The sequence below is a fragment of the Tachysurus fulvidraco genome, chromosome 1 (genome assembly GCF_022655615.1).
Source record: "Tachysurus fulvidraco isolate hzauxx_2018 chromosome 1, HZAU_PFXX_2.0, whole genome shotgun sequence".
NCBI lineage: Eukaryota > Metazoa > Chordata > Actinopteri > Siluriformes > Bagridae > Tachysurus > Tachysurus fulvidraco.
In genome coordinates, this window is record NC_062518.1 from 7880844 (window position 1) to 7895843 (window position 15000).

Sequence of the window (15000 nt, forward strand, 5' to 3'; positions counted from 1 at the left end):
GCAAAACAATTAATCAGATGCTATGCAATACAATCAGGGTTGTAATACCTCATACATCTCCACCGCACGACAATGCAGAGACGCATCAGGGTTAAGTGCTCCAGCGCTCCGCCGTATATACCACGGGCTGAGATCAATGCAGTACACAGATGCGGGACAAATGTAAAACATCCACACCTATCCTCTTTGTGTGTGTGTTTGAGTGTGTGTGTGTGTGTTGTGGTATATGGACTGACTGCGATATAGGTTTAAGCAGCAGCACTCTTGCCTCCCAGGTTCACGTGTCATTAGAGCATCAAGCGTGCCACAAATGTGTGTGTGTGTGTGTATTCTAAAGGTCGACTTCATTTCCTCCTAATGAAGCCCAGCTGTTCTCGTTCCTTCCGCCGCCATGACGACAGTGGTCACTCCGTCCTGAGGGGCTGTCCAAAAAAATTAACGACCTCGACGAAAAAACGTGTCAGCGACGCAACTTAGGGGACAAAAAAAGCGAGGTTACCAAGGTTATGGAACTGTGGCTATGATAAACAAACTCACTTTGTGGTTTGTCCCCCCTTCCCACCCTCTTTTCCACTTTTATTTTAGTCCTTTTCATGCAAAGGCAGACTTTTTTTTTTTTTTTTGCGAGAGGGAGCGAGGGAGTAAGCGAGTGATTGTGGCTCCTCTGGTATCTAGTAACAAACAAGACGAGAGCTGTCCCCATCCATCAGAAGAAGCCTGCGTCCTGGCCTAGCAAAGCCGCCCCTACCCCCCCCTTCCTCACACGCATACACACACATGCACACACACACATTCATCCCGCCGCCCAGCCCTTCACACACACACACAGCTCAGGTTACAGCTTTACACGGCCAGTCTAAATAATATTCAAAATGATGAATGACGTGGCCAGGCCTGTATCCATCATCCATCTCTTTTTTTTTAAGGAGCATCCATCTTCGGTAATGCTCCTTTGAATCATGGGAAAGCGAGAGAGCACCGATTCACTCGTGTAGGCCCCTCGAGAGACGGCAGGAGGCAGCGAGAGAGAGCAGCGCAGGGAGTAAGAGAAGAGAAGGAGGGCACGGGGTGTCGGGTTTTGACTGATACGTGTCGTCTTGTTAGGGCAAACACGCTGCACAAACACAAGCGAGATACAAGAATACTCACACAGCCGGCTTATAGCAAACACACACACACACGCGCGTGTTTGGCGTACTATCCTTCTGAGGACCTTGTCATTATTAAGGCAGCTAATTAATGGTATAGCAGCACCTCCATCGAATTCTGTCCCGAACATCTGGAAGCAAAAGTAAAACTTTTGGCTGTTTGAGTTTCTACACACAATTCTACGCATTCACACACACACACACACACACACACACACACACACACACACACACACACACACACACACACACACACACACACACACACACACACTCATATGCCTGGGGTTCACAAACAAGAACTGATTCTGATGAAATGCTTTTGAAGAACTAGATTAAAAACAGTTGTTATTAGAAATGCTGCTAGAATTCAAAGTCTTAGACAAAATCCTGAATGAGGCAAAAACATGAGATCTGTTACTCTGAGATCTGTCTCTGAGATCTGTTACTCTGAGATCTGTCTCTGAGATCTGTTACTCTGAGATCTGTTACTCTGAGATCTGTTACTCTGAGATCTGTCTCTGAGATCTGTCTCTGAGATCTGTTACTCTGAGATCTGTTACTCTGAGATCTGTCACTCTGAGATCTGTCTCTGAGATCTGTTACTCCATCATGTTTCAATCAAACAACATGTACACATTACATGTACACACTACATGTACACACTTCATGTACACACTACATGTACACACTACATGTACACACTACATGTACACACTTCATGTACACACTACATGTACACACTACATGTACACACTACATGTACACACTTCATGTACACACTACATGTACACACTACATGTACACACTTCATGTACACACTACATGTACACACTACATGTACACACTACATGTACACACTTCATGTACACACTACATGTACACACTTCATGTACACACTTCGTGTACACACTACATGTACACACTACATGTACACTACATGTACACTACATGTACACACTTCATGTACACACTACATGTACACACTACATGTACACTACATGTACACTACATGTACACACTTCATGTACACACTACATGTACACTACATGTACACACTACATGTACACACAACATGTATACACAACATGTACACACAACATGTGCACACTATATGTACACACTACATGTACACACTACATGTACACACTACATGTACACACTTCATGTACACACTACATGTACACACTTCATGTACACACTACATGTACACACTACATGTACACACAACATGTATACACAACATGTATACACAACATGTACACACTATATGAACACACTACATGTATACACAACATGTACACACTACATGTACTCACAGGTATACACTACATGTACACACTACATGTACACACTACATGTACACACTACATGTACACACTTCATGTATACACAACATGTGCACACTACGTGTTCATGCTACACATACACACTGCACATACACAGTGCACATACACACTACACATACACACTACATATACACACTGCACATACACACTGCACATACACACTGCACATACACACTACACATACACACTGCACATACACACTGCACATACACACTACACATACACACTGCACATACACACTACACATACACACTACACATACACACTACACATACACACTGCACATACACACTGCACATACACACTACACATACACACTGCACATACACACTGCACATACACACTACATATACACACTGCACATACACACCGCACATACACACTGCACATACACAGTACACAAACACACTGCACATACACACTGCACATACACACTGCACATACACACTACACATACACACAACACATACACACTATACATACACACTACACATACACAGTGCACATACACAGTGCACATACACACTGCATATACACACTACACAAACACATTGCACATACACAGTGCACATACACACTGCATATACACACTGCATATACACACTGCACAAACACACTACACATACACATTAAGGATTTAAGCTACATGTAAACACTACATGTACACACTACACATACACACTACACATACACAGTGCATGTACACACTAAACATACACACTGTATACACAATACACATACACACTACATACACACTACACACACAATACACATTCACACTAAACGTACACACTATGTTTCGAGAAAGCGTTTATTTCAAGCAACAAGCACTTTTACTGATAGGTGAAGGAACACATTCTCCTCGGGATAATAAACTCTGTTAAAATAAATACCTGATATGGACTGGAATGAACTTCTGACAGCTGGCTTTTAAAAGTCATGCACAAGCAGTATCTATTAAATATAAACCCACATCAACATTTAAAGTACCATCCTACACACACACACACACACACACACACACACACACACACACACACACACACACACACACACAATTCAGTCATGATATTTTTTCCCCTGTCACACACAGAGGTTAAGGGGAAAGTGGGAGGCCTGAGTGGCATTATTACTGGAACTACTGGATCCCGCCCTCCCTCAACTGCCCCCCCTTCAGAGGCGTGGAGGCTGTGACTCCTCTCTAAGGGGGAGACGGCCCCTAACACTAGGCTCCCTGGCAAAGGCCGGTTTGATAAATGACACACGTCATTCTGTCAGGAGAGAAGGGCGGCTCCGTGATGTATGACCGTACCGAGGAGCAGAGGAAATCGACTGTTTGGCATGGAGCGCCTCTCTCTTCTCTCTTTCTCTGTCTGTCTTTCTTTCTTTCTTTCTTTCCTTCTTTCTTTCTCTCACCCTCACTCTGAGTCTCTTTCTTCTCACTTGTCGTAAAAGTCATATGTGGATAGAACGAACAAATGCTTTGTGTTTTTTGCGTTCTGACGCTGTCGCTCTCTCTCTCTCTCTCCTTTCTCCTATCTGGCTCATCATCCACCCTCCTGCTATATCTTTAAAAAAAAAAAAAAAGAAATAGAAGAAAAAAGGAAAAGACATGATCTTAAAAAAGAGAAAACTGGCAGCAAGAGTGTAGCTGTATCAATCAAAGTCGAATTTGGCAACAACGCGCCTACTATTTCAAATAAAAACTATGTAACGCAGACAAATGACCTTAACATGGGAGCGAAACCCGATCTCTTCGCCAGCCGAAACTCCCGACTCATCCCCTCTCTTCTAACTAAGGATCCACTCTCCTTTTTTTCCACCTCTTTTTTCTTCTCTCTCTCTCTCTCTCTCTCTCTCTCTCTCTCTCTCTCTCTCTCTTCTTTTTTAACACACTGGCGGTGGGGGCCTGACATCTGCAGAGTGCATTTAAAGAAAAAAATGTGTCAGGGAAGCGTGATCCCCCTCGTGCCCCCGCCTCTCACGCTCCCTTTCATTAGCTCACTGGCAGGGTGGCACTTCTCAAGCTCATTACAGCCCGAGGATTTATGGTGCTGGAGCCAATGGCGAAGAAAAGGCATCTGTCAATAATTGCGGGGAGCAGCGCACACACACATCTCGAGAAGCTTTGAAATCTCATTAGGTATGCAGTTATCAGGCATAAAGATCAAAAACATTACTCAACTCCGACAGAATCCTACCAAGAAACATTAATTAGCAACAGGCCCGCGTTATAAAATAAAACAGACTTCCTCTCTCGTCCTCTCTCTACCCCCGTCTCTCTCGCTATATATCTTTCACTCTCGGCTTCTCACACCTGCCTGCCTCTGCCTAGGCGTGGAGAATGCTCAGCCACCCGCTGGCTGAAACACACAAACACACAAACACGCACACACGCACACAATCGTATGTAAAATGACTCTCAGGACATGAAAACAGATACAGGAAGGAAACGGTGACATGACATCACACGCAGGAAAGCATACATCATTAGCCATAAACCCTTTTGTAACACACACCTACAGGTTACAACCAATGCAAACGCACGCAGGCACAAAGCATGGACCCCCCACTAGAGTTAACAACAGCACCCCCTGCTTTTCCCCACAATCCCCCTTTCTTCCTCTCCACTCATTAAACTAAAAAAAAACAACAACAAAAAAAAAAACACACAACACAACACAACAGTAAGGAAGGGGGTTGGTAATTCCCAGCATCTGAGACTGATCAGGACATGAAGAGAGGAGAAAAAGAGCATATAGGCGTCACTCTCTCTCTCTCTCTCTCTCTCTCTCTCTCTCTTGCTCGCTCGCCCTGCGTAGTGTGGAGAGAGAAGGAAGAGGCCTGTCAGGCTGGAGAAGGATGTCAGGGCCCAGGCTGGCCCTGATTACCAGGGCCCCTCTCTCCCTCTCCCTCTCAGCCCTGCCTTTCATCACCAGCACCGGCATCAAAAAGTGGCGGCACTCACTCACACACACACACACACACACACACACACACACACACACACACACACACACACACACACACACACACACACACAATGTAAGACTGATGGATGTCAGTTTCCAGGCAAAGAGTTGAACAGGAGGAGGGGTCTGGAACAAAGCCAAGGGGTTTTAATACACCAGAAATATCATCATATTGTGTTATATTGAGGAGATTATCATGGTGCAGAATGTGCAGTGCTTAAAATATTATTTACCATGAAACAGAAGGTTGATGCATTTTTCATTTCTTTATTATTACAATAAAAAAATCGGGCTATGTTTTTGTGACAGCGTCGCAGGTATCGTCTCTTCTTCTACATCGCTGCTCGTTGCTAAAATGATCCTAATTCAAACCCGGACAGACGCATCTTCAACCTTTGCGAAACTAAACGATGTCTCCGAAAAAAAAAAGTATTGTGATTTAATATTAAATCATATCATATCGCCCTCTTCTGAGTTTCAGGTCAGCTACTTGTTCCAGAAACCCAACAGAGTAGGTTAGTGTTAGGAAAGTCCACATGATACCTGTAATCTACTGTGATTTATCACAATATCGTGGTATTTTTGATCGTCCAGCTTTATTCCAGTAGCACCTTAGCAACCTGTACTGACGTAGACATACGCATACGTATCCAAAATGTGCAAAATCTTTAAAAAAAATAATAATAACAACAAAAAACCCTCAGACCTGGAGTTATGCCCAAATGACACTCAAAACCAAGGTCCCCTGCTGTAAACCAACAACCAAGCCTGTACTCCTCCAGTCTCTCTCTCTCTCTCTCTCTCTCTCTCTCTCTCTCTCTCTCTCTCTCTCTCTCTCTCTCTCTCTCTGTCTCTCTGTCTCTCTTCACCCAAATGTCCCCCCACCTCCATCCCCTCCTCTACATGACAACAACACAGACAGGGATTACTTCTACCCAGCCATATTTCACCAGAGCACACTGGGACTCTTACAGAGATTTAATCCCCCTACATAGCTGCCAGAGTCTGCACAATCCTACACGACCTGACACACACGCGCGCACACACACACACACACACACACACACACACACACACACACACACACACACACACACACACACACACTCACAAAGGGTCACAGTATCGTTTTGGGAAGGGTGAAGTGAGCAGAACGGTGGAGAGAACGAAAAAGAGGAATACAGTCAGTGAGAGTTCAGGCCGATCGAATAGCAGCACCGGCGCTCGTCGCCGACTCTACTGTACAGGCCGGTGTAAAAATAACTCTGGCCCAGAGCAAGAAACCCAGATCCCAGATCCCAGAAAGCCTTCTCATTTCCTGTTTCCTCCCAAACTTCCTTGCGGCAAAGCAGAAGACTCCACCCACTGTGGTCTACAGCGAATCATGCGGTGACAGAGGCGGTCCCTGTTCCGGCATGACTCTGAAAGAAGTCTCTATGCGTTCTCATCGACTATTAAATGTCTGATATGTATATCGAACATTTAAGACGCAGAGGTACGAGCGCTAGAGCTGCATTTGATGACATCGGTTGCGTGGTTTTACTTTCTAAGCACGTGCTGACATTTTCAATTATTATTTCCTAATAATCTGCTGTGAGGTTTCACACATGGCTTTACTTACAGGAGAAAAAAAAAGTCAGACCTTCAATTACTGTGGCTTTCATCAACACTTTTATTAACACTGACCATAACTGCAGTTACTTCCAGAAAATGTAGCCAAGGACTTTTGTTGTGTCTAATTTTCCTTGTTAAATGATTAAATATTTGAACTCCGGTCTCTGAATGCAACAAAACCAGATCAGTAAAAACAGATGTCTAATATTATTTATATGCACTGTGTTACTAATTATATACAAAAGCAATAATTAATATACAGCAGTCAAGTACATGTGCGCATGTGTATCGATAAACTCTACATATATAATAGTGCAAATGATCCTAAAATGGCCAAATGAATATTTACATCATAACAATTTATCTAAAACACCCTTTGCTTGTTTGACTGGCGAATCGTTTTTAGTCTCACTCAAATTCAGTTTGTACAGTGTTTCTTTAGCAATATTCCGTATTATATTTTCTCTTTCTGCTGTTAGTAAAGTACAGCGAATATGAAATAAAACCGAACCGCTGCCCGTCCAGCCATCCACCGAGTGTGTGTGTCTTTGTGTGTGTGTGTGTGTGTGTGTGTGTGTGTGTGTGTGTGTGTGTGTGTGTGTGTGTGTGTCTGTGTGTGTGTTTTCCTTTCTATTTTTTATTCTTAACAAGATAAATGGATTCATACTAAACCAGACACAAAATCAAAGTGGGACGCATCATCAACCCTAAAACAGCATGCAAAATCCCCTACAGTCAATATGCTAAGCGCATGAAAAATGCCCTTTCCATTCCAAGCAGCATGACATTCCTAAATATGCCTTTTTTCGTGATTTTCCACATCTCTGAATATTACAGATGATATTGCTAGTTTTTCAGGAAATAACAAATGAAGAAATCTGAATGCTGAAACGTATTTCTGTGTATGAGAGAGAGAGAGAGAGAGAGAGAGAGAGAGAGAGAGAGAGAGAGAGAGAGAGAGAGAGAGAGAGAGGATGACACTTTGGCGTCACATGGCACTGCCCTCCCTGCACTCTCACTAACCCTGCTGCAGTCGCAATTCATCGTCATCTCTTCACAAAACAATCTTTAGGGAAGAGAGGATGGGGATAGAGTACAGACAGAGAGAGAGAGTGTGTGTGTGTTGAGGGAGGAAGAGAGAGGGGGGAAAAATGAGGGTAGGATGCAGCCTTGTGAGCCAATTTAAGAAATAACTGCTGATGCATCAGCTATTGACTGTTTCAGTGCTCGTGATAACGCTCAAGGCGAAACTGTGAGGAAAATGACAGCATCAACCGCCTGCAATAAACTGCAGCCCGTGAGACCAAGGCAGTCCTAATTGACAGCTGTCAAGCTAATGGGAGCCATGACGGAAGGTTCTGGAAAAAAAAAATCTGTTTATCAACCATCAGCCCTGGTGTGGATCCACGGGGAGGAGAACTTACCGTGCTCTCTGCCTTTTCTTTCTATCTCTATCTCTCTCTCTTTCGCTCTCTCTCCCTCCCTCTGGCTGGCTGCTATTCAGAACTCGCATCCCCTTCCCTGATTTCTTTTATTTTCTCCATTCTTTTTTGTTCATTCTCTCTCCTCTGCTTTAACCCCTGTGATTGTCGGCCGGTGTTTGCGGTGTAAAAAGCAGAGGACGGCCATAACTAATCATAGTGTCAGTTGGCTGCCTGGGAGCGCAGGGTTTGGGCCGGAGCAATGTGAGGTCCTATAATCCACACTTACACACACTTACACACACACACACACACACACACAGACACCCAGCCAGCGCCAACTGTCCACCGGCAAGAACAAGGCAGTGAACAGAGGAGATGGGCCAATTTCACAGCATAAAACCACAACGCAGCCTTTTCCTTTTCCTGTTAAATGATTGCTTACCAAATCTTCACCAAAAATCTACCTCCATACCGCAGATCGTCATTATTATCATCACCGTACACCATTTCCTGCCCTATTGATCATTAATTATGTATTAGTGATTATGTTATATATATATATATATATATATATATATATATATATATATATATATATATATATATAAATAATCAAAATTACTAGAGCAAATCTTGAAAAATAAATAAATAAATAAATAAATAAAACAAACAAATAAATAAATAAATAAAAAAAGAGTTCCTTTATAATTTGGCGGACTAATTCGAGGTAATTCGGAGACTTGTGTTTACGCCATCGTTTTCCTTTTCCTTAATAATGCATATGATTATCAGGAATCAGCGCTAGCTCTTAATAAGGATAATTAGCATAATTAAGAGAGCATGTTTCATTATACTTTGAGTAATTAAGTTAAAATGAAAAAAAAATAAAATAAAAATTATAATAATAAAGTAAATGCACTTACTTAAAAGAGTGAGTAGGAGAGTTTAGGTGTTCTCACAAAAAAAAAATTTAAAAAATAAAAAATAAAAATTTTTTTTTAAAAAATAAAATAAATCTACCGTGATAATAAATTGTACAAATAATAATACACATAGCCAGGAGATATATAAATCATTTATAGATCTCTCTCTGCTACTAATGTCTTTATGACATTATAAAGGTGTCATACGTGCTTTATGGCATGTACTACACCATGTACGATGGCGTGCTTATATGTGCGTGTGTGTGCGTGTGTAGTAAAAAGAAGATCGATACGATATATGCAATATCCATTAGTGTGTGTATGTGTGTGAGGACTTTGGTGCCAACTTATGTTACTCCGTATACTCGTGCAGAAGTAAGCCGAGGGGTTTCCTCTCTTCTCAGAACTCATACTGAGTTTGATTAATCCTCCTTTCTCGTCCGCAATCAATCAACCAGCCTCTAAAATCACAGAAATCAGCTCCTTTCGCTCTCTTCAATCCATCTCTGTTGCGTTCGCCACTGCATCCATCACGCATCCGGATATTTTTATGAATCATAGTTATCTGCATTGAACACAACGCTCAAGCTGCACTTTTCTTGACTGCCGTACGCTAAACCAACTTCGGATATCTTATAAAAGGTGGCATAATGACCAACGTCAACACACTCCGTCATCATGTATCACTCTGTCTCTATGCAGGTGTGTGTGTAAAGACCTGTTCGGCGTGTACTTCCCCCTACTTTTCGAGCGCACCTAATGCAAACTGAGACAGACAAGGGCGAGCGAAAGAAAGGTCTGATGTTCTCCCAGGCTCCCCAAAACAATTGATATGTTTGGTCTGGCGAAGCTTTGAAGCCTGTGAACAAAAAAACACGGTGTACATGCTATTGTCTGCTCCTGAATGGAGGAGGGCATTGTGGGAGGAGGAGGGAAAAAAATCACTGGCTAGACAGAGAGCACAGTGTGTGAGAGTGTGTTAGGGTGAAAAAAGGAGGCCTGAGATTAAAAGAAACGGAGAGAATGTCATAGGACACCGTGTTACAAATATAGGATATAAAAGTATGTACAGCATCACAACACCTTTCCTGGTTTAAACGAGACTTGCTGTTTGTTTTTTTTGTTGTTGTTCTTGTTCTGGCCATTCAGAGCAGCGTATTCCAACCAGCCAACGTGATTACGCAGGTACTTGGGCCCATTTGTCACCTGCAGCAGCAAATTGAGTTAGTGCATGGACTAAAGGCATGGAGGACTGTGTAATATCAACTTGATTACATCAAACTAGCTGCAAACCTAATTGGGCTGGATGACAGTGTGCGGAGCTTGTCATCTCCAATCATTAGGCCTGTCAGGAATCCATCAGCTTTACAGCTAATTAGGTGAACACTAATGAAGCTGGCAAAACAACTTTTCTTTTTCTACGGCTGAGCAGGTCTTCGCGACTTAAAAGAGGGAACGAGGGAGGGTGAGAGCGAGAGAAAGAGAGAAACGAAGAGAAAAACGAGCGAGGGGCGAAACGTTCTCATGCAAAGCTCAAGGTTGCAGGGGAATGGATTTCCCAAAGTTCCTAATCAAGGCCCATCATCTGCCATCTTTCCTTTGCTCTTTCCATCACGGCGGTGCAATCAATTTGTCATCACTCTTTGTATGCCACGGCACAGTCGTCAACCTTATAACTTGCAGCTGTGAGGGCTGCTGGGAGGCAGAGATTGAGGGAGAGTGAGAAAGAGAGAAAGAGGAGGGGCTTGAGGTGTGTGTGTGTGTGTGTGTGCGAGTGTGTGTGTTAGAGTTTAAAAAAATCACAGGAAGCTGCCTTGTCTGGAGAGAAAAAATGCTCAGACTGCTCGCGTATTTGTCTTCATCCGCTCATCAAAGGCATAAATGCCTGAATCTTTTTCCCCCTTCTCACCCCTGTGAAATGCGAAGCCTTTCAGTCATCCTTCATTCTCGTCCTCCCTCCTTCTACCTCTTCAGTGTGTCCATTAAGCAAAAGCATTTTGATAGAGTAAAACTCGGGCCTAACGTATGAGGGGGTTTGTGTGTATGTGTGCGTGCACGTGTGTGGGGTGGTGGAGGGTGCTTGAGGAACGGGGGGTGGGGGTAAAATGAGAGCACTCACTCTGCCAACTTCTGATTGACCATTAGAGCCATTGATGAATGTGCCTGTCAAAGAGGGAGACAATTAAATCAAATATGAAACAAAGTCGCTTTGACGGGTCCGACTGATGGAGCAAACCATTCTTCCATCTCCGGATTACGCCATTAGTAACATTTTTCATACCGGCAGAGTGTGTGTGTGTGTGTGTGTGTGTGTGTGCGCGTGTTTGTGTGTGAATGTGCACGTGTACGGCAGTGTTAATATGGTTTTATGTGCCCTTGCAGATTGTAGTCATTTACAGTATGTTAGCATGGTGGTGTATTGATTGTTGGTGCGTTGCCATGTGTTGCTCTGTTCTACTTATTTAAAAAGGCTACGATTGTCATGTTCTGCCTTTAGCTATTAGAGAGCTCAGTATGGAGCGTGTGTGTAAAACCTACTCGTTTCCTCAAACACAAACCTTCACTACAGATCCTTCTTTTCAGGAACATTTTGTCCCCATGGCCCATAAACAATTTCTACATCTTCGTTACTAGTTTTTATAACTTTTGAGCGCGCCAAAGTGATGAAAACTGACAAATACAAATCAACAGAATCCTTCACTTTCCTATAAATGCTCAGGAAAAAAAAACTACCGTCATCTCATATCTAACTTATCTAAGCATACCGATGAATATCGTGCACCTTTAATACACTAAATTGCAGTTTCATCGTTTATGTAGACAATTTAGTAGGCTACCATTGCGTTTTTTTTTCTCCCTAGAAGTCTGTTCTACAAAATATCTTCTTACGTATCTGACCACAATGTATCTTAGGAGAAAGAAAAAAATAATAATAAAACACCTGTTTGGGCCACAGGAATGTAGTTTTGTTGAGCTAGGAAAAGAAAGTCTGGCCTTGTGGCCTGATCATGGTACACAGTGAGAGAAGGAGCAACTTCGAGACGCTTTAATGGGTTTTGTTAGCTGCGGACGTGACGTCACGGGGATTGGCGTTGCCATGGCGAGCGAGTTATTGATGTTTATCGGGAATGAATAGATCAAAGGAGAGGCACGTGACGGGCAATCAATCAGCCGTCAAAGCAAAAGCTGGCGACTGTCCAATAAAACCTGGATCTTCCTCGGCTACAAGATCACGTCTTATTTCTTTCAGAAAGCACAGAGTGTGCAAGAAAAGAAAAGAAGAAATAAACAAAGGCTATAATGTTTGTACTTGAGCATCAAAAGGCGCCCTGACAGTCAGCTGACACCCAGAAGCTTTTTTTATCCTCATAGATCTTTAATTCACGGTGTGGATATAAAAAAATAAAAAAATAAGAGGATGGAGGGAGTGGGAAATGAAGAGAAAGGACAGAAGCTTACTGGAAAGCTTACTGGAAAGCAAGCACCCCCCCCCCCCCACACACACACACACACACACACACACACACCCGTTCAAAGTAGCTGTTTCCCTATTAGGCTGGAAATCTGAGAAAATCACACAGCTCTGGAATAAATCACTAGTCTGGCCTATTTAGAAATGTCCGACAAGTTTGGGGAGAAAAAAGATTATAAAGGGGAAAAAAATCTTTCATAGGCTGCAATTCATTTATATGTATTTTAATAGTCTATATAACAAACTCTAACAACAATAATAATAATAATAATAATAATAATAATAATTAGCCTAACAAAATAATAATAATAATAATAATAAAAATAATAATAATAATAATAATAATAATAATAATAATAATAATAATAATAATAATAATAATAATAAAAAGTTCAATGTCCCCATGTGAAAACGCCTCTGAAACGGAAAAAAAGGAAAGAAAAAAGAAACTTTTCTCTGCCTCTGTAGTCGCCCTCAGTGCGCGCGCGTGTCGCACAGCCCACGCGTTTGACGCACACACTCGGAGCTTAAAGTGAGATAATCGCAGCGCTCTGTACCGAAACACGGGGATAAATGAAGTAAGGACTGTACCTGCCGAGCGCCGGGGCGCCTGCTGTTTCCTCCTCGGCATGGTGGAGTACTGGGTTGTGGTCTGTGTGTGTGAAAGAAAGAGAGAGTGTGTGTTTGTCGAAGGGTCTTTCTGCAGAGTTTGAGTCCGGAGCTGCTGCTCGTGTCGCTCCGAGCTGCGCTTCCCTTCACGCGGCTCCCGCGGCGCCTTTCACCCTTTTCACCACACTGGCATTGGAGGCTTTCAGAGCCCAAATATGTTAAGACGAAGAAACGAGGTGCAGACGTGAAGCAGAAGAAGCTGAAAAGCCGATCGCGTTTTCCTTCTCTCGCCCTCGCTTTCTGTCTCAAGCAGTGCGCTGTGAGAGGGAAGAAGGGAAAAAACCGCTCTGAGGCTCGCTGCGTTTCTCACTCAGTCCGCGCTGGCAGCCGCAACAGGCGAGCTTAAGGGAGAAAAAACACGAAAATGATCGCGTCACTCAAAAGTCCTGCAAAAGCAAGGGGGGGCAAACATCAAGCACTGTCACATTAACTCCTTCCACCTCGGATGGTTTAGCTACAGCGCCTGTCAGGAGGCTACAGGCATATGTCTGTCTTCCTCTGTGTCTCTCTCTGTCTCTACTGCAGTCACACAATGCACAATAGCGATCAAACACCCGTACACAAGCACTGATCGGACCAGCAAGACGTTTACACATGCATATTGTCAACAAAAAAAAAACAACAACAAAAAAAATAAATCAACCAAAATTTGGAACAGAGCGAACGTGCTGCTGCTGCACGAGCGTAAAATCCCCGTGCCGGTGCGCGCGCACGAGGACACGTCCGTCCGACTGATCAACAAACGTGTTAAACGTGAAACGTACTTACTCGCTCGCTTGATCGACTGCGTTATCCATATCCTGCGGGGTTCAGAGGGGAAAAAAGCGCACTGGGTTTTAGGGTCAGTGTCTCATTCCGCCAAAAATAAACAAAAAAAAATCCCCAAAGACTCCAAAAGACTCCTTTAATCGTCCATCTTTATTTCTCTCTACACGCAAAACGGACTTTTTTTGTTTGTTTTTGTTTGTTTGTTTGTTTTTAACACAGACAAATCAGGGATGAAGGAAGAGAAAGACGGACGGACTTTGTGTCCCTCCCGCGCCGATGCCTGCTTGCTTAATTTTGTCCGAGCGCCTCCAAAATCCGCGGTGAGCGAGCAGGGATCGATGAGATCGGCGTTTGATTGGATGTCTCTGGCTGTAATCAGGAGGAGGGGGACGGACCCGCGCGGTGCTGCGCGCGCACTGAGCACCAAGCTGCTGCCAAAAAACACTTTCTTGGCCGATAATCTCACTTTTTTTTCCTGCTTCTTTGTGTAGCAGGTATTTAAAAACAGCAACAAGCCGAATCAGTCGCGACTTTTCCCCTTAACGCTCCGAGACTCTTTTTCCCCCTTTTAATGTCTGATTAAACAAAACAGCTTTTTTGCACAGACTGGAAAAGAAGCTTTGATTTTTATTATTAATGTTGTTTTTTTAAACGGTAAGAA

General features: G+C 43.1%; 1 protein-coding gene and 1 long non-coding RNA gene across 6 annotated transcripts in view; one reads left to right on the forward strand and one right to left on the reverse strand.

Annotated features, from left to right (window-relative positions):
* tshz3b (teashirt zinc finger homeobox 3b) overlaps window positions 1-14631 on the reverse strand; it is a 41604-nt gene extending 26973 nt beyond the window's left edge. The window contains exons 1-2 of the mRNA XM_027137013.2: window positions 14340-14631; window positions 13494-13912 (exon numbers count right to left, since the gene is read on the reverse strand). Of these exons, the coding sequence (XP_026992814.1) occupies window positions 13494-13533 (40 nt within the window). The 5' untranslated portion in view covers window positions 13534-13912; window positions 14340-14631. The remainder of the gene's footprint in view (window positions 1-13493; window positions 13913-14339) is intronic.
* Window positions 14632-14753: 122 nt separating this feature from the next.
* Window positions 14754-15000, forward strand: part of LOC113636736 — a 48819-nt gene continuing 48572 nt past the window's right edge. For 3 of the 5 annotated variants that reach the window (XR_007143443.1, XR_007143444.1, XR_007143445.1), the window contains exon 1: window positions 14754-14993. This is a non-coding gene — a long non-coding RNA (uncharacterized LOC113636736). The remainder of the gene's footprint in view (window positions 14994-15000) is intronic. The other 2 variants (XR_003439135.2, XR_007143442.1) reach the window with 2 other exon arrangements.